The sequence below is a fragment of the Zingiber officinale genome, chromosome 4B (genome assembly GCF_018446385.1).
Source record: "Zingiber officinale cultivar Zhangliang chromosome 4B, Zo_v1.1, whole genome shotgun sequence".
Lineage (NCBI taxonomy): Eukaryota > Viridiplantae > Streptophyta > Magnoliopsida > Zingiberales > Zingiberaceae > Zingiber > Zingiber officinale.
In genome coordinates, this window is record NC_055993.1 from 50,324,814 (window position 1) to 50,343,108 (window position 18,295).

Below are 18,295 nucleotides of genomic sequence, written 5' to 3' on the forward strand. Positions count from 1 at the left end.
AGCTGGATTTCGTACCAGCTATCCAATCGGTCCATCGACCTAGCTGGATTTTGTACTAGCTATCTAGTCGGTCCGTTGACCTAGTTGGATTTCCTACCCACTCAATCAAGTGGTTAGATCACGACGAAACCTAACTTAACTTACTTGTCATTCATCAAAACCTGGATTAGACCATTAGTGTAAACTGCACCAGCATATATGAGCTACTACGCATTCGATTGGGCCTCCAAGTACTCCTACTTCCTGCTACTACTCTAGAAAGTCTATCTACCTTTGAGCTACGCTTCCAGGACGCCCGAATCTTCTCCGGTAGACTGACAGCAACACACCGATCTCTCCAATTTGTTGATAACCTTTTTATTAGTGTTGTACTCTTAATTCTACTGCTTTAAAAGGAAAGTGTAAGTTGTTACACTATCCCTATTCTTATATTCGATTCCCTCTTCCGAAGGTACCGGAAAAGATCTTTAGTGGATTACTCATCAATAGGTTCACAGGACTTGGGCCTTAGAGTAGGAGTCACTGAAGACTTTGAACCAAGTAAACTGACTATGTTTTCTTGTGTTCTTTGTTCTCACTTTCTTATTTCTTTTTCCTCTGTGTACTTTAAATTTTAAAAAAGGAAAAAAATGAGTTTTTGAAAATCACGTGATTCACCCCCCCCCCTCTCACGTGCGTATCGATCCAACACCACCAAGCAATAATGGAGAACCACGAAATCTATAAAAACGGGATCTAGAGATGAAGAAAAGGCTAAGATCAACTACAAAGCAATGAACGCCCTCTAGTGTGGTCTAACAAAGGAAGAGCTCAACCGAGTTGGACCTTGTGAAAATGCAAAAGAACTCTGGGATTGACTAGTTAAGCTACATGAAGGAACTGCACGCGACACAACTGCGATAACTACACACGAGAATAAAAGACGTCATCAACATGCTTCACCTCATCGGCCATCATTTAGAAAATTGAGACATAATAAGGTATGTACTAAATTCCTTCCCTCGAAACACACTGTGGGCATCGATGGTAGATGCCTATGAAGTTTCGAAGGATCTTTCAATTATAAAATTAGATGAACTATTTTGTAAATTAGAATTGCATGAGTAGACTAACACTAGCTAGACCGAGAAGGATATAACTTTGTATGTAGGACAAAACAAGATCAAGGAAGCTAAGTCCAAGTCAAAATTAAAACAAGAATCTAAGAATGAGTCAGACTTAGATTCAAACAATGGAAAAGAAATAGTAAAAACATGGTATGAAGGATGTTTTCTAAAGAGAATTTCAACAAAAGAAATCTGAAGAAAGAATAAAGCACCTTAACCATATCAAAATCAGAAATAACCTGCTATGGGTGCAACAAAAAGGATCACTGCAAGCACAACTGCCCTAACCTAAAGGAGGAGAAAACCAAGTCTATACGAAGAAGGAAAGTGCTAAAAGCCACTTGGGATGAATCATCATCGGAGGAATCAGAAGAACCAAAGCAATCAAGTTACCTAGCTCTTATGGTGATGAACAAAGAATACGAGTCCTAGTTCAAGTCCGAGTCTGAGTTGAGGCATAGATCTGTATCCATTTCAAAAGGACCACAAGAGGTAATTTTATTATCTAAAGTTCAAATGCGTAAAATTATTAAATACTTGTTTTAAAAATTAACTAAATCTAAGGATCAGATCGATTTGCTTCTTAAGAAAGTTAATCACCTTAAAGAGCAAGTCAACTTGAATCCTCAATTGACTATGTTCAAGTGGGAACTTCAACTCAAGTTGTAAAACTTGAAAAAAAAAATTCCACCTTGAAGGGTCAAGTGAAAAAACTCAAGAAAATGTTGAAAAAGTTTAACTTGGGCTTCAAGGATTTAAATATGATGTTTGGGTCCCAACGAGCTATGTACAACAAATTTAGACTCAGATATAAAGATAACTCAAACAACAAATCTTACATGTCATTATTGAGTCAAAACATTAGAAACCAAGTCCAAACATAGGTTCTGAAAGCTTATCTAACAAAGCAAGTATATTATGTATTTAAAAATAACATTCATTACTTAAATATAAAACTCCTGAAAGGTGGCAAGCTAATTGTCATCTCAATAAGTTAACCTACCCATTTGGGTATTTAGGAATATATAAATAGAGCTAGTTCTAACCTGTTAGATTAAAATTTAGTATTAAGTTCTTTGGGTGAAAATAATTAAAAAGTTTTGTCTAAGGCATGTGGTTATTCTAATGATGTTTAAATAACTCACCACAATCTAGAAGTTTATTCAGGGAAGCTTACTTGGGGTACCCAAGTCTATGCTTAAATCAAATATAAGTTAAAATAATCCCTGATAATTGAACATAATTTATAAGTTTACCTTAATTGATAACTTAAACCAAGTAAGATAAATATAAATTAATTAAAATTAAATTAAAATATGAATTAAATTAAGGATTAATTAAACTTAAACTAAAACTAAACTAAAACTTTAACTAAAATTAAATTTAAACTTAAACTTAAATTAAATCAAATTAAACCTAAACTTAAATTAATTAAACTTAATTAATCTTAAATTAGCTAAACTTAATCTAAATTAAAATTTAAATGAAACTTAATTTTAAAACTAAAATTAAACTAAGATTAATCAAATTCAAATTCAATTTAAATTTAAACTTAATTAAATATAAACTTAAATTAAACTAAAACATGAAAGGTGAAACTTAGTTTTTCACATTTTTATAAATCAACCGAGAGTAAATGCAACAGAAAGTAAAGTACAGAAAGAGAAATCGCTAACACTTTTTTTTTACTTGGTTCGGAGTCTGTGACGACTCTCTAGTATCCTATCAACCTTGGTTTATCAAGACTTTTCTTTACCTAAACTTCATTCTTTCAAGACTTTAATTTTACTTTATATCTAGTCAATTTTGATCTATTAGGATTTTATCATCTGTTTAACATTCAATTATTTTTGATTTGTTAGAACTTCTATTATCTAATTAGTATTTAGTCTTTGTCAATTTGCTAGGATTTCCTCTACCGAGTATTTGGTCTTCAATAATTTATCTATACTTTCTTTGCCAAGTATTCAATCCTCACTAATCTACCTAATCTACCTAGACTTCTACTGCCTAACATATATTGAACTTCTCGAATGCCTAGTGTTCACTTATCTGTTAATTCTTTCATTAGACTTTTACCAATACAAGCACCTATTAAAATTTCACATCTACTCTAATTGTCACGCCCCAGAGGAGTCCTTGTCTGAAGAAATTTCGACAGCATCTCCCCTGTACGGGTGACAATCTAAAGCATTACTATATACAAAATATACCTCAGCCACACTCGGCTGGAATATATATATATACAAAATATAAACAACAGAACACACAGTTTAATATACTTGGCCTACCCGACTGGACAAAAATAAATACAACCACGCAATTATTAATAAGCCTACACGGCTGAACGTAATCACACAGCAGCGGAAGACATAAAACGATACGAACGTAAAACCAACAACGACACTAACAAAAATACCTGTCATCACAGACTTGACCCAAAATTCACATCGACTTGTTGAAAAACAAAATACACAAAATCAATATACCACCCCAAACGATAACAAAACCAAAACGAAAACTATCCTCGAATGTGACGTAGGACCCAAGACTGGCAGCCGGCATCTCTCCAAGCATCCATGACTCATCTACCTGTTACCTGGCGAAAGAAAACCATTTTGTGGGGTGGTGAGTATTGAAACTCAGCGGGTAAGGAAAGAGATAGTGCATGAACATAACATGTAAGTAGAGAGTGTCAACAGTATACATCCTCATAAGAGAAATAGCAGATACTATAATAGAACCAAAATAAATGCTCATACCTGAAACCATATCCTATGTTAGGTATAGTAGGTCAGAACTGGTACTAATCTGCTACAGTACTGCTCATACTACAGAGGTAATAAGCAAGGTATATACAAATTTCTAATGACTAAACATCTACAATGAGAATATATCTCAACCTAAGTAAGCATATCAGCATATGTGAACAACCACAGTAAGCAATAACAGCATATATAGACAGTAGCAGCCAAAGCAAATATAATAACAAACAGCGTATGCACGGATGGCCACTGCCGCCCACCTCTCCGGACCATGACCCCTGTATGGTCGAGAGGCTGGGTCAGTGACAGACTGTACACCACTCCAGCTACCACTCACACGAGTGGCCGAGGGGACAGTTGCATAGTAGCTAACTAGCTACATCTGCGATGAGGTCCCTGCTACTCGTACTCCAGCTACCACTCACACGAGTGGCCGAGTGCGACACGACAGGACAAGCGGCATCAACTCCAGCTACCACTCTCTCGAGTGGCCGAGGATGCGGCATGCATGCAATGACATGATACGAACAATGCAACAGTCATCATATATATATAAGCAGAAACAGATATGCTACATGAAGCCAGCATGCTTAATATCGTACATAAATAAGCAACAGTCAAAGCATACAAACATGATATCTAGTATCTGCTACTGATCATGGACAACAACAAGAGACTGTATAGATATGGAACGAATTTTTCAAAGATTGCGTGGAAGTATCAAGCGCAGGAAAGTAAGAGTGGAGTCAAGGTAAACAGTCCTTATCCAAAATAATTCATGCACTAAGGTCAAAGTACTAAAAGAAAACAAAGCAAGAAGTACCCGCCTTTACTTGTCGACCGTGCTAGGCTGTCTCCACTCCGGAACACTTGGCTCGTAGCAATGTCCTGCAACAAATCATATGATTACAACTAAATCCCCTCATACCTCAACTAGTCACCTAAATCCAATTCAAACAGAAAACCCTAACTGAACCAAGCCATTATACCATTTACAACACGCCATGAATAAACCCTACATAATTCATGCAAATGACCACTCATGACTAATCTTGTAACAGAACTAATCCACTAACATGGATACAGATTAACCAAGTAAATCTCCAAAATAAGCCCTCCATAAATCTACTAATCTTTCCAATGAAACAAAGCAAAGCATTGACTCCATTTGCTACTAATTCATTTCTACCCATTCATATCTAGAATTTCATTGCAAAATTTGAAGAAATAACAACATCAGAAGTCGATTCAAAACCTCTTCTCAGGATTTCAACACAAGGCAAAAATAGAATTTCACTTCCTGAAGCTTCCATCACCAAAAAACTCTACTAAAAAATTGTAAAATCGACAGGGAGAAGCAAAAACATCCTAATCAAGGCTTAATCCCCAACAACTAATCCAAAACTATAAGGGTGGTAAGAATGCAATATCATCAAATCTTGCAGAAGCCTTCACGCTCTAAATCTGGAATCCTAAACTATCAAGAAGAAAAAACAAAACATAAAACTATCCTTAACGTCCAAAAACTCTTGCAGAAATTCATCAACATCACCAACCGAAGCAAGAACATCATAGAAAGAAATCGAATCACCTCACGTTCAACCGATCAACTTCACAAACAGCCCTACAAATTCCTCCTAGGTATCAATTCCTTATCTTTCAGGTCTCATATCAATCATAAAAGGGAGTACTTGCAGAAAATCTACACAAGCAAAGACAACTTCCACTTTCCAAACTGGGTCAGAGATCAAGAAAACAAAACCATCCTAAAACTCGTGCAAGGACCAACAAAGCCGATTCAAATCTCTACATAGAGCAGTAACTCGAGCAATGACACAAAATCCAGACCATCCTCTACTATCCTACCAAATAAAACCTACATACAAGGAACTACTTACTGGATCAGTTAGGGCACGGCTCGGAGAAGGAGAGATCGCCGGTCGTGCTGCTCCCGTCAGGAGGAAAGAAGAGATCGACGGCTGTGGCTTGGCGGTTTCCGGTGAGGAAGTCGCGAGAGGGAAAGGGAGTCGTGGCTGTGATGCTCGCGCGGTGAAAGCTCGGGAAGAGGGAGTTCGACGTTGGGCAAAAAGCAAAGAAGAGGGTGGCGCCCGTAAGTGTCGGCGGTGCTCGGGTGTCGACGAGGGGGGAGACGCCGGCGGCGTCCGAGGGTGCTCGTGCGAGGGAGTGCGGCGACGCAAGGTGAGGGCTCAGCGGTGGTTTGACGCGAAGGGAGAATCGGGAGAGGAAGGTGTCGGCGTGGGTTTTAGGGCACGCGGGTGAGGAAATAAAAGAGAGGATTTATAAATCTAGGTATATTTGATTAAGCCCTAGATTAGTTTCTCAATCAACTCCCATCTTCAGGTATTTCAAACAGACTTTTTCTCGAGCCCATAAATACATCCGCTCAAAATACGTCATACGAGCTCCAATTAATTTCCAGAAAATTTCTAAAAATTTCTAAAAATTCTAATAAGATTATTTGTCTAATAATCTTATTATTTAATTATTATTTGAATACCATATTTTACACTAATATTTATTGAACTTTTCAATGCTGAATCTGGCAACTGGTTAGATTTTCTCAATGGTTAATAGTTAATCTCGACACGCTTGATTTGTTTTTCTTAAGTCAAGTATTCCATTTAATTAACTTAATCAACAAATAGATTATTTAAAAATTAAAATATAATTTTTAGTCAATACATAATGGATAAATTGCACTAGTAATAACTCTTAATATGATCTATGATTTTAGTCAAACTAATTGGTTTGAGTAGATTTCTGATCACCTTTACTCTCAAGGAAGATTCTTTAATTGCAGGCATGGCATGGCATCGCCCCCCACGTGCTCTTGCTGCATCCCCAAGTCTAATGAAAATATTGTGAGAAATTTAGAAATGGCGGAAGACAGAAAGAGCGTGAGATGTGGTTGAATTAAGACGGTAGTGATGGAGGGCGATGGTACCTGGCCCTTCCCGTTGCCGCGCCATCGCTGTCTGTTAGTCTCCTCTACTTAAGATTATAATATCACATGCTTAAATAAATATATTAATAAATAAATGAGCATCAGATGCCATCCTACAAATTTTAAAATTTGTTTTCAACGAATATAGCAATAAATAAAATTTCGATAATTTTTTTCTAAATTGATAAGAGGGTTATAAGTCAAGAGATTTTAACAAGGAATCTATTAAATCAAATCACTTGATTATCTTTTGAATTGCTTAGCCATGTCTTGATAAAGTACTCCACCGTAGAGTTGTCTTGATAACAAAAAAATAATTAGATATACCAAACCAGTTTCTAGGTGGAATTGCTTTGATCTAAATAGCTCCGGACAATTTTTTTTATTTTATTCCTTTTCTCGTTTTATCTTCTTTCTTTTTAAATTTTATTTCACTTTTATATTTTCTCTTATAATTATCTAAAAATATTTTTTATTAACATTCTTTTATCATTTTTATTTTTTTAATTAAATCTTCAAATTTTAAAATAAAAATATGAATAAATTCAAATGACCCTAGGTGTATAAAAACACAAATTTAAAGCAAATCTGAGCTTTTTAAGTCCCCAATCACTTTTATCAAAACTCATTAAACTTAAAAAGTTCAATTTTTTTAAATTATAAATGAATTAATAAGGTGATTAAAGTTGAGCCATATTAATTTGATATAAATTTGAGATTTTCAAGACTATCAAAACTTTTGTATGAAAGCGTACGATGAAATAACTAAATTTTTATTTTATATTTTTTTTTCTTTATTCAATTTAGTTGAATTTGATTCGTTTTTTTTAAAAAATTAATTTTTTACTTGAATTTGAAGCTGTAATAAGCTAGAAAGGTATTTTAGGAAAAATTATTGGTAAAAAAAACGTAATGTGTCTTTTAGTAAAATGTGGAATAAACTTAAATATAAAATAAAAATACAAACTCAGTGCAGAGAGTTGTCGTATCCAATAATATTTAAAATATTTTAATAGTGTAATTTAATATAAATCAACCTATTATATCTTAAATTTTTCAATGTGAAAGTATTTTATTTTTCTTACAAGTGTTAATTTTTTATTTATAAATCAATTCATTTGTTTTTTTGGTGCTAATATTTTTTCTTAAAAAAATAAATTATAAATAATAATTATGAATCATGATTTAATAATTTTGGATCAGAAATTATAATTAACTTAAGTTAAAAGTCTAAATTTTGAACATTTTAAAATCAAGATTTTCTAAACAGTTAGATCGGCGGGCATATTTAATTTTTAATTTTTAATTTTAATGGTCAATTAATGATTGGTTAATTTTATTACTTGACTCAACTTTCTGTAAATTATCCTAAAATTTGGTTAATTTTTATTACTTGGTTTGTCCTCCAATTTCTAACACTAAATTTAACTTTTTTACTTTGCATTAGAAAAAATTTATTTTTATTTACTGTATATAAATTTTTTTTACTTAAACTCCTGTAATACATTCCAATTTACCTGATTATCTATTTTAAAAAATATTGGTATGTGCTTCGAATTAGTTAGTAGTAAATAATATATTAATTAGATAGAAAATATATTCAATTTTAATTAAATAATAAGAAATTTTTTAAAAAATTATATTATATTATATTTTTTAAAAAATAAAGTCAATTAAATAAATCAAAATGGAGTTTAAGCAACAATTTCCTGTTAACACAGATAAGAAAGTTGAATTTGGTGTTAGCAATTTTTCATTTTGATCCGAGAAATTTTTCTAGCAGTAAATGGTCACTTAAAATTAACAAGTTCGAAGAAGATATCCGAATCTAAAATATTGACCAGTGTTGAATGAATTTTTTAATTTATTCTGATCGTCAGAGAACATTTCGCGATTTATCTAGATTTTGTAAGCACGTATAGCCTGGCGCCGTCTGTCTGTCTGACTTCGACCAGCAATCAACGAGCCCGCAGTGCAGAGTTCCCGGTGCAGGAAGACCAACATAACAACAAGAACTTCCATCGGGGTTGGGATTTGTCTCTTCGTTTTCCCAGGCAGCAAAATGGTGAGACATCCAGTCCACTGCTCTTCCCGTCTTTCCCGCCCTTTGAACTTAGGGTTTTCAACTTTCCTGCACATTTGCCATGCATTTTTAAGATTTTAAACAGCATGGAGGCTTAAATGGCTCCTCTTGTTTCCATTGATTCCTCTCATGTTGCTAGATAGTCACTTAGTTCCTCGACAATCTCTCTATAGTGTTTTAAGGTCTTGTTCCCAATTAATCAAATGTCTCAGAGCACCTGCTGTAGTTCTACTGCAAGATTTTCCCAGTCTTCTCCAAGATTATGTATTTACGACTATGTTCCGTGACTTGTTTTGACATTTCAGAGTAAGAAAGTGGAGTGTGGCTCGAGTGCTCAGTATGTTCGCCGCCCATTTACTCGGCTTCAGCAGTGTGCCATCGCTCAAGGTTTATCGCATCCTTCAAAGTCTAGTAAATCTCCTCGGCAAGGACGGATTTTTCCACTCACCGGAGAACCTTACTTCACACATATATTCTCATGCTCTGATCTACTTAATAACAAAATAGTAAGTCATTACACAGTTGCAGTGCTATTACATGTAACAACAGCACTCTTGTTTGCAGCCAAATTTATTTGAACAACAATTGTTCAGAAAACTCATAAGCTGTTACTAAGTAATTGCAATAGGTCAGATGCTCAAAACATTATTTCCATGAAGCATTATGATGATTACCCCATGAACAGAATTCAATTGAAGCTGGATGTTCTATATTATACTTTTTGCGGGCTAAGGAATGTATCGCCTGTTGGACGACCCAAGCCTTCTCCTGTGGTCGGACTTGCATAGAAAATGCACATTAGAGGGTTCATCGGAAGTCGTTCCGGCGAGGTCCCTCCGATGCCTAAGTTAGTCATGGATCATGGAGAAGATAGAATGGTAGGAAAAAAAGAGGAATATTAAAGTTAGGATTTTATATGATCTTTAATTGACCTATAAGTTTGGATCTGCGGGTTGTAAGTAGTGTGTGGATCTTGCCCCAATACAATATGCAAGTAATCGATTAAGAGAAACACTAAAAGCGTGTTAATCGATTAAGAGAAACACTTAATCGATTAAGAGAAACACTAAAAGTGTGTTAATCGATTAAGTAGTGTGTGGAGCTGAAGCAAAGTGTGTTAATCGATTAAGAGAAACACTTAATTGATTAAGAGGATGTTAAGCGATTGAGCCAATCGCTTAACAGACCTTCTGTTTGAAATAGAAGATTTCCTAATCGATTACAGTAATCGATTAGGAAACCGTAAGTGATTGAATCAATCACTTACGGTGTCGTTTTGCTTCGAACAGAATGCTTCTGTTTGAAGCTTAAGCGATTGACTCGGTCGATTAAGAGACACTCTGTTCGAAAACAGAATAATTCCTAATCGCTTAAGCTAGTCAATTATTTTAATTTTAATCGATTAGGGTAGGTGATTTGGAGGAGTCGCGTAAATGAAACACACACCAAATCAACTACTTTAATTGATTGACACCCGGTAATCGACTAAGATCACTTCTTAATTGATTAAGATTTACAAAACAACAAGAAAAACGATTCCTTCTCTACGGTTTAAGAAAATCCGAAGTCGCCTGTTTGAATGCAACTGTTCCATTGCGATCAAGTATTCTCCATTGCTCTCCAGTGCTCAAGCTTAAGCTCAAGTTCAATCTCAAGTGCTCAAGCTCTCACTAGTGCTACAATCTTAAGCCCTCAAAGAAGAAGTAGGTGTACTCAAAACGCTAATCTCCTAACTTCTTCCTTGCGAGGTATTCTATTGAGAGGGAGAGTTGTAGATCATTGTGTATGGTTTCTTCACCTTCGGTGTTGATCCGAGGAGAAGTTTCATAGTGTAAAGTGTGACCATGGTGTGGAACCTTAGATTAGTCACCTCAAGGTGATGGATACCAAGTAAATACAAGGAGTTAGCATTGCTTTCAAGTTTTCTCTGCGCAAAGTCAAGTTAATCAAGAAATCGAAGTGAGTCATTCACCCCCCTTTTAGCTCAACCGGATCTAACATTGCTGAGGTCTTGTGGAGAATAAGAAATTTAATCCCGCACTGACTCGGGAGAGAAGCTCGATCCCACAAGGTTGTGGGGAGAATAAGAAATCCAATCCTTCGTTGATTGGTGAGAGAACTCAATCCCATTGAGGTTGTAAGGAGAATAAGAGATCTGATCCCTCACCGATCAGGGAGGTCATGAGCATAATAAGAGATTCGATCTCGAGCTGATTGGGGAGAGAAGCTCAATCTTATTGAGTTTGAATAAGAAATCCAATCCCACGTCAATTTGAGAGAGAAACTCAATCTCGCAGAGGTCATGGGTAGAAGAAGAAATCTAATCCCATATCAAACGTGGAGAGAAGCTTGATCTCATTGAGGTCAAGGGGAGAATAAGAAATTTGATCCCATGTCGACCAGGGAGAAAAGCTTGATCCTATTCAAGCCGTGGGTTGAATGAGAAATTTGATCCCGTGCTAATTGGAGAGTTTCCTAATTGGAGAGAGAAACTCGATTCCACTGCTTGGTCTCTGACAGTTACCTAGCTTCACTAGGACTTAGCCACTGGCATAGTTTGATTTTAACAAACCTAACTTTAATTTTAATCATACATCAAAACTTATGGGTTCAATATTTTGCTTCCAACACCAACTATCTCTTTCTTTTTGATAGTATGAAAATTAAATTAAAGTTAATAAACAATAATAAAAAATAGATTTGGAATTTATTCAATGTATGATACAAAAATATAATTAGTGTAGTCCTACATGAATATATTAATTTAAGACATAACTCTCCCTTAATTATTGCTCCCCTTAATTAGATAAGGTTTGTTTGAATTGGGAAGTTTAAACCAACAGTTTTTAAAAAAAAATTGAAATTCAAAGTTTTCTTGACTTTAACCCTTGTTTTTCTCTCTGTCCCCCTTTTTTATATATCAAAATGATTTAATTTATAAAGGAAAGATAAAAAAAATATGAATCAATATTAAAAAAAAATAATTTTAAAATCATATTTATTTCAAAACGAGAAATATAAGCACAGTTTGAGTCAATTTTAGTCTTAGCGGATTTAAGAGTTAGCTCCCCTTAAGTTGGAGCTCTAACAGGTTTTAATTTAGCTTCACATGGCAACCATTAGCATTAATCACATGTATATATTGTTTAAGTATCCAATAACCTTCATTTCTTACTTGATTAACTAAGACTTGGGAACTCAAGCCATCTTACTTTTAGCATTTTCTTACTAATGTAATGTAAAAAACATGATTTTGGCTCGAGCTACCCTAAGTCTAGTCTTGTTGTATGTAGACTGTCTCGTCCAAAGCATTATATTTAATTATTTAGATCCAGACGTGAACTTACACAATGTGGATTTTAATTCACTAATTTGGTTTCTCAAATTAGGGGGTGTTTTGTTCTTTCCTAGGAATATGAATCGGAATGAGAATCATTGTATTGTGGAATGAGAATGGGTATGAGCATGGATATCACTCTTAAAAGCAATGTTTGGTTAGTTGTATATTTTCTATCGGAATAAATCAAAATTTCCTTTTTTATCCTTAAAGGAAAATAAGAGAAAAAAATAGATGTGAGAGAAAAATATGATGAAAGAGAATGATGAGAGAGAAAGTATTATGGGAGAGAAAGTGTGATGAGAGAGATTAAAGAGAGAAAAAGTATGATGAGAGAGAATGAAGAGAGAGAAAGTGTGACGAGAGAAAATGAGAAAAGAGAGTGTGATATGAGAGATCATGATGAGAGAAGATGAGAGAAGATGAGAGAGAAAATATGATGTGAGAGGATGAAGAGAGAGAAAATGTAATGAGAAAAATGAGGAGAGAGAGTGTGATGAGAGAGAAAGTATGGTGAGAGAGAAAATATGATGAGAGAAAGTGTGATGAGAAAAAAAGAGAACAGTGAGTGTGATGGGAGAGATTGAGGAGAGGGAAAGTATGATGAGGGAGAAAGTGTGTTAAGGAAAAAAAAGGAGGGAGTGTGATAAGAGAGATTTAGGAGAGAGAAAGTGTGATGAGAGCAAAAGTGTAATGAGAAAAAAAAAAGAGAGTGTGATGGAAGAGATTGAAGAGAGAGGAAGTATGATGAAAAAAAAAAGGAAGAGAGTGTGATGGAAGAGAGAGAAAGTATGATGAAAAAAAAAGGAAGAGAGTGTGATGGAAGAGATTGAGGAGAGAGAAAGTATGATGAGAGAAAAAGTATAATGAGAAAAAGAGGAAAGAGAGTGTGATAGGAGAGATAAGGAGAGAGAAAGTGTGTGAAAAAATGTTGAGAGAGAAAAATATGATGAGAGAGAACAAGGAGAGAGAAGTGATATGAAAGAAAAAAAAAATAAATATATTTTAATATTTGATATTAAGGGAGAAAATTTTAGTTTTAGGTCAAGGGTATTTTTGGAATAAGAGAATATTTTGATTGATGGAAATAAGGTAATGGCTCATTGAAGGGGAGGTACATGGGAATGAGTTATTGCCCAATTTCAAGGATTCATTCCTTTATTTGTATTCCTATTCCTATAATCCAAACATTAACAATGACAATTAATGATTCTCATTCCCATTCCCCACTCCTATTCCCTTAAACCAAACGCCCCCTTAGAATTCTCTTCCTTAAACTTTGACACTTGAGATTTCCTTTTTCATGACTCCTGGTGAACTTCTTTCGATGGATCATTTGTTTAACCAAGTGTGCGATTGTTGAAGACATCTTCGTCAATTGTTGACTTGGACTCAGATTCTAACACGACCTCTTTGTTTGGTTTGAATTTTGGCTTGGATTTACATGCAATTAAAGCTATACGATCAAGGCTTGTCTGTTCATGAAGATCAAAATCACAAAAGAATTCATCTAGTTTTAAAATTGACAGATCCTTAATACTTTATAAGCATCAACCATTGATGTACCACAAAGTAGTCCTTGGAAATGCCTTGAGTGCATACCTAATCAAGTCATGATTTTTGACTTGTTCGCCGATTGCGTGGATGTTGTTCACGATTTTTTCGAAGCGATTGTGTAGTCAGCTTACTTATTTATTCTCCTTCATTTGGATGCTTTAGAGCTGACAGTAGTGGATCCTTTTTAGAACCTTCGTTGCGACACTAGCATTAGCTTGTCAACTTCTTTTGTAGGTAGTTAAAAGCCTACCTTTATTATAAGATAGTTCTCTATATCATTCATGAGATAATATTTCATTCTCCCTTTTCAATAAGCGAAGTTGTTGCCATTGAAGAGGGGAGGGCAGGTTGTGCTAAATCCTTCGTGCAAAGACATTTTTCTAAGATTTTTGCAAACCTTGGGCTAGCTGCACAATAATATATCACACAAATTTGTTCAAGTTATAATTAAGGTCTAGGACAAGGTATTAGTTTGATTGTAATTAGGGTTTGGATTTGGTTTGGGTTAGGCTCGAATTGATAATTGATTTAAATTGATTTATTTCGTCTCAAATCACAAAGTTCGCCCTATATTAGATTTAGGTTTTACTTTGGGCTAATTGAGCAAAAGTTTCCTAAATTAGCTTCCAAGTAGTGGTAAGGCACAGAGGTCTTCTTGATCGGAACGACCTAAGACAAAGCTAACTTAAGAATCTAGTGTTAAATTAACTTTAATACAATGCATTGATCTAACTGGTTTAGAGTGAAGTGAGTTAGCTTCTGCTAGTTCCATTTGACTAGATACGCTTGGTAGGGTATTCCTCACCCTACCTAGACATGCACCTAACCCGACTTCCTAGTTACTATTAGCTCAACCCACTTTAATATTAAATTGTAGGATCGAATTCGACGCTAGGGTGAATAGAGTTACGAATTTTGCAAGCTAATAATTAAAAATAACTAAAAAGTAAACTAGAGTAGCATAGAAGAAAATAAGAAATAATTTAGCATTGGTTCAATCAAGTGCAACAAGACAATGTAAGCATGCAAAGAATTTAACTAGAATATTGAACATGCAAGTAATTGATCAACCAAATAAAAAATATAGACACACAACAATTATACAACAACAACAACCAATCATTTTCCCATTAGGTGGGGTCGGTTGTATGGATCCTTTTACGTCATTGAGCTCTATCTCCTACTATATCATCATCTATATTTAAATAAATTTTATCTTGTTTTATTGTTACTAACCAAGTCTTTTTTGGTCTTCCTTGTTTGATATGCATGTTTATCATAGTTTCACATTGCCTAACTGGAGTATTTATTGACCGTCTAAGTAAATGTCCGTACCATCACACAACAATTATAAAAAGTAATTTTTGTTTCTTCAATTGCTCCGGAGAAATCTTAGTGACAAAGAATCTAAAAAGTTAAGAATAAATAAAACAGATACGATAACACATAAAATAATGAAAAGTTACACTAGGTGTTGTCGATTAGAATTGAAGCGTGAGGTTGCAATGTGTTGCAGCACAAAAGACACAATGCCCTTTATATAGCCTTCTCTGTTGATGATGTGGCAAGTCCTAGTCGATTGAGCCTCTCTAGTCGCCTTAAAGTTGCTGATGTGGTTGTAATGTTTTTTTGATATATAATGTTAACTGCATTCTCCGGTCGATTGGAAGTCTTCCGATCGCCTAGAGAGGAGTTAAATTTGATCTTGACCTGACTTGATCGCTGGATAACATCATCTCTTGGTCGCCTGGAAGCGGCTCTGATTGTCTGCATGCTTCAGTCGCTTCGACCTAGATGCCCTTCGATTTTCCTCATCGAGACTTATCACCAATCAGTCATCTGGACTCCCTCCGATCACATGGAACTGTTAAATTTTTGTTCCGTTGTTACACGTAATGAGTATGATAGAAAATGTAAAGTTATTCATACTTACTTTGGCTCTAGCTGCTCAGCTCCTAGCTGAACTATCACTGAGGTGCCAAGCTACAACTCTCAACTGACTTGATTCACCTAGTTCCCAATTATGTCTTTCTTACTTGGTTCCCAATCAAGATTTATGTCCGATTCCTAATCAAGATTTATGTCCGATTCCCAATTAGGTTTTTAGTTGCCTAGCTCCATTAGGAGATAATCATTGTCTTGTTTCCAACTAGGACATCAGTTGCCTAACTTTACTAGGACTTCAGTTGCCTAACTTCACTAGGACTTAGCCAGTGCCTGGTTAACTAGGACATCACATTGGAGGGGTCACGTCGGCTACGTCGCCCCATCAGTGTTAATTTGCAGATGAAGGACCTGCTCGGGTGCAAGAGGATGAGAGCTATTGGTGTGCAAGTTTTAGAGCAGCTTGCCAGTGTGGATGGGAGAGTTCTACTGGATTTGAACTTGTAGGGGAAGGTGTGGTCGGGCAGGAAGGTGGAGGTGACAACCCACATCAATGACTAATTCGATTCTTCATCATATTGGTTGTGTTTCATTATCATCAAGTGTGCTTGTTCTAACTCTCTAGGCCACTTACATGAATTTTATTGATCCATTAATGCTTGTCAATCTATATAGTTTAAACTTTTGGCAGTACTTTCACCTCCCACTAGATTAGTTTCATAAGGATAATCATCTGATAATCAAGAGGATTAACATGACCTCCATGAGTTAGTGATCAGTTTCTGACTCGAGCAGATTTGAATAATTCAGACAAATTGTATGCTTGTTTAGTGAGGACTGCCTATAGACTATGGTGGAGGTACATTGTCACATGTTGCTTGGTTATTTCTGGACTATTAAATTGAGTTTTTGATGCGAGGCCAAGTCTCAAATGAAATAAGTTGTGGTATTCTACTTTAATTAAAAAAAAATGATTAACCAGGTAACGTCGAACCTGGGGCGACTGGTTTGGCCCGACGGAAGTTTTCCGCTGGCCGCTAGAGTAAATCGGGAAGCGTCTGCGGTCGGTGGCCCAGAAGCCCAACATCCCTTGGTTGCGAGTTCCATTTGGAAGAAAAATATCTGTAAATGCGTTGTAGCTGGGAATCAAAATGTGTGTGCCACCCGCTTGGGTGGCAACTGGGCGCCTTTCCACTACATCATAGCCCGGGGGCTATGATATTCTACTTTAGCAATCATATAATAGGTGGTGTGATTTTGACGAGCTATCTATTACAAACTTGGATTTAAGATTTCTTGAGTGTCAAATCTCAACTTATTTGGCTGGTTCTCTGGTTAAGTGTGTTTGATAAGTATTGTCTGTTAGACCTATTAAATAATTGTTTCTTCATTTGTGTGGTTGGTTATTACTTTTTCATGGAAATTTTCTCTACTTCTGTGAGAGAAGATATTATCATAGGGTTAAGGAATTATATATTAATATGATTGCGTGAAGAAGTTCAGATGTAACTAAATAGCAATTCTTTGTTTTTTTGCTTTGATGTATAGGTTATTCCTAAGGGATTTTACAATCATCTGCGGGATATTCTTATCACAGCAATCTTCTCTTGTGAAGGCAAGACATGGGAGGTCATGTACTTTGGAGATCGAGTTTCTAAGTATTTTGGATCTGGACTGAACAATTTTATCTTTGATAATGATATACGTGAAGGAGATGGAGTCGTGTTTGAATTGATACATAAGAAGAATTTGCATTTCAGAGTGCAAATTTTGCATGTGGATGTTCATTTTCATGCTAAAGATGGCGATGATGGAGGCTCAACTGACAACCCTATTTTGATAGATTAGATCTTGGATCATGCTCAACATCGACAGATAAATATAAGAAATCATGCAATGATCAATCAAATGCAACTTTTGTTCTCCTCTTCTTTCTCTAGGTTATGTTTTAATCCATGTGGGGATGTTGCATCCTTTTGTATTACAAGTATGAATATATATTACATGAGATTACTAGTTTTTGTTACAAATGAGATCTCATTTTGGTTATCTGATCAGTGTATTTGGCACCCCCGCAACTTCAATAGGTCATTATGTATTTACATTTTAACCTTAGTCCGAAGTTGTGTGCACAAAACACATTGTTTGACATTTATGCCTAAAAATATCTGGGCACTCACATACAAAAAATGACCTTTTCATCTCCTTAGTTTGCCATATGGCTTTTTTATTTTTATTTTTATTTTTATTTTTATTTTTTTCAGATTTAAGAGAAGGGATAACTTCTTACTAGTACTCTTGTTGGCATCAGTAGTCTTTTGTTGGAATCTTTCGGTTTTGTTTATACTTGTGTCGAGAGCTTACTTCATCACTTAAATTTATTTTCTTAGTCACCCGAGCTTCTTTTAAGGGACTACAGTAAAGGAAAGGCACTTCGGCACTCGCATCCTTAGTTTGTTATTGGCATAACACAACTTTGTTATATGTTATTCTATGCTTTCTGCATATATATATATATATATATATATATATAAAATTTGAGTTATTACTTGTTTTATACTGCCCATTGCACTCTTTTATTTATCATGAAAATTTTGT

At 35.2% G+C, this 18,295-nt stretch overlaps 1 protein-coding gene across 1 annotated transcript; it reads left to right on the forward strand.

The window, feature by feature from the left end:
- Positions 1 to 8,713: 8,713 nt before the first annotated feature.
- LOC121977541 (B3 domain-containing protein Os04g0386900-like) lies at positions 8,714 to 17,786 on the forward strand. The gene is made up of 3 exons (XM_042530060.1): positions 8,714 to 8,901; positions 9,225 to 9,425; positions 17,246 to 17,786. The coding sequence occupies exons 1-3, from the start codon at positions 8,899 to 8,901 to the stop codon at positions 17,543 to 17,545; spliced, it is 504 nt and encodes a 167-aa protein (XP_042385994.1). The 5' UTR covers positions 8,714 to 8,898; the 3' UTR covers positions 17,546 to 17,786.
- The last annotated feature ends 509 nt before the right edge of the window (positions 17,787 to 18,295 follow it).

What these genes read in the sequence shown, in the direction of transcription:
- LOC121977541 (XM_042530060.1), top strand. An exon ending in ATCTACTTAATAACAAAATA is followed by an intron (nt 9,426 to 17,245) that starts GTAAGTCATTAC and finishes TTTGATGTATAG; the next exon opens with GTTATTCCTAAGGGATTTTA.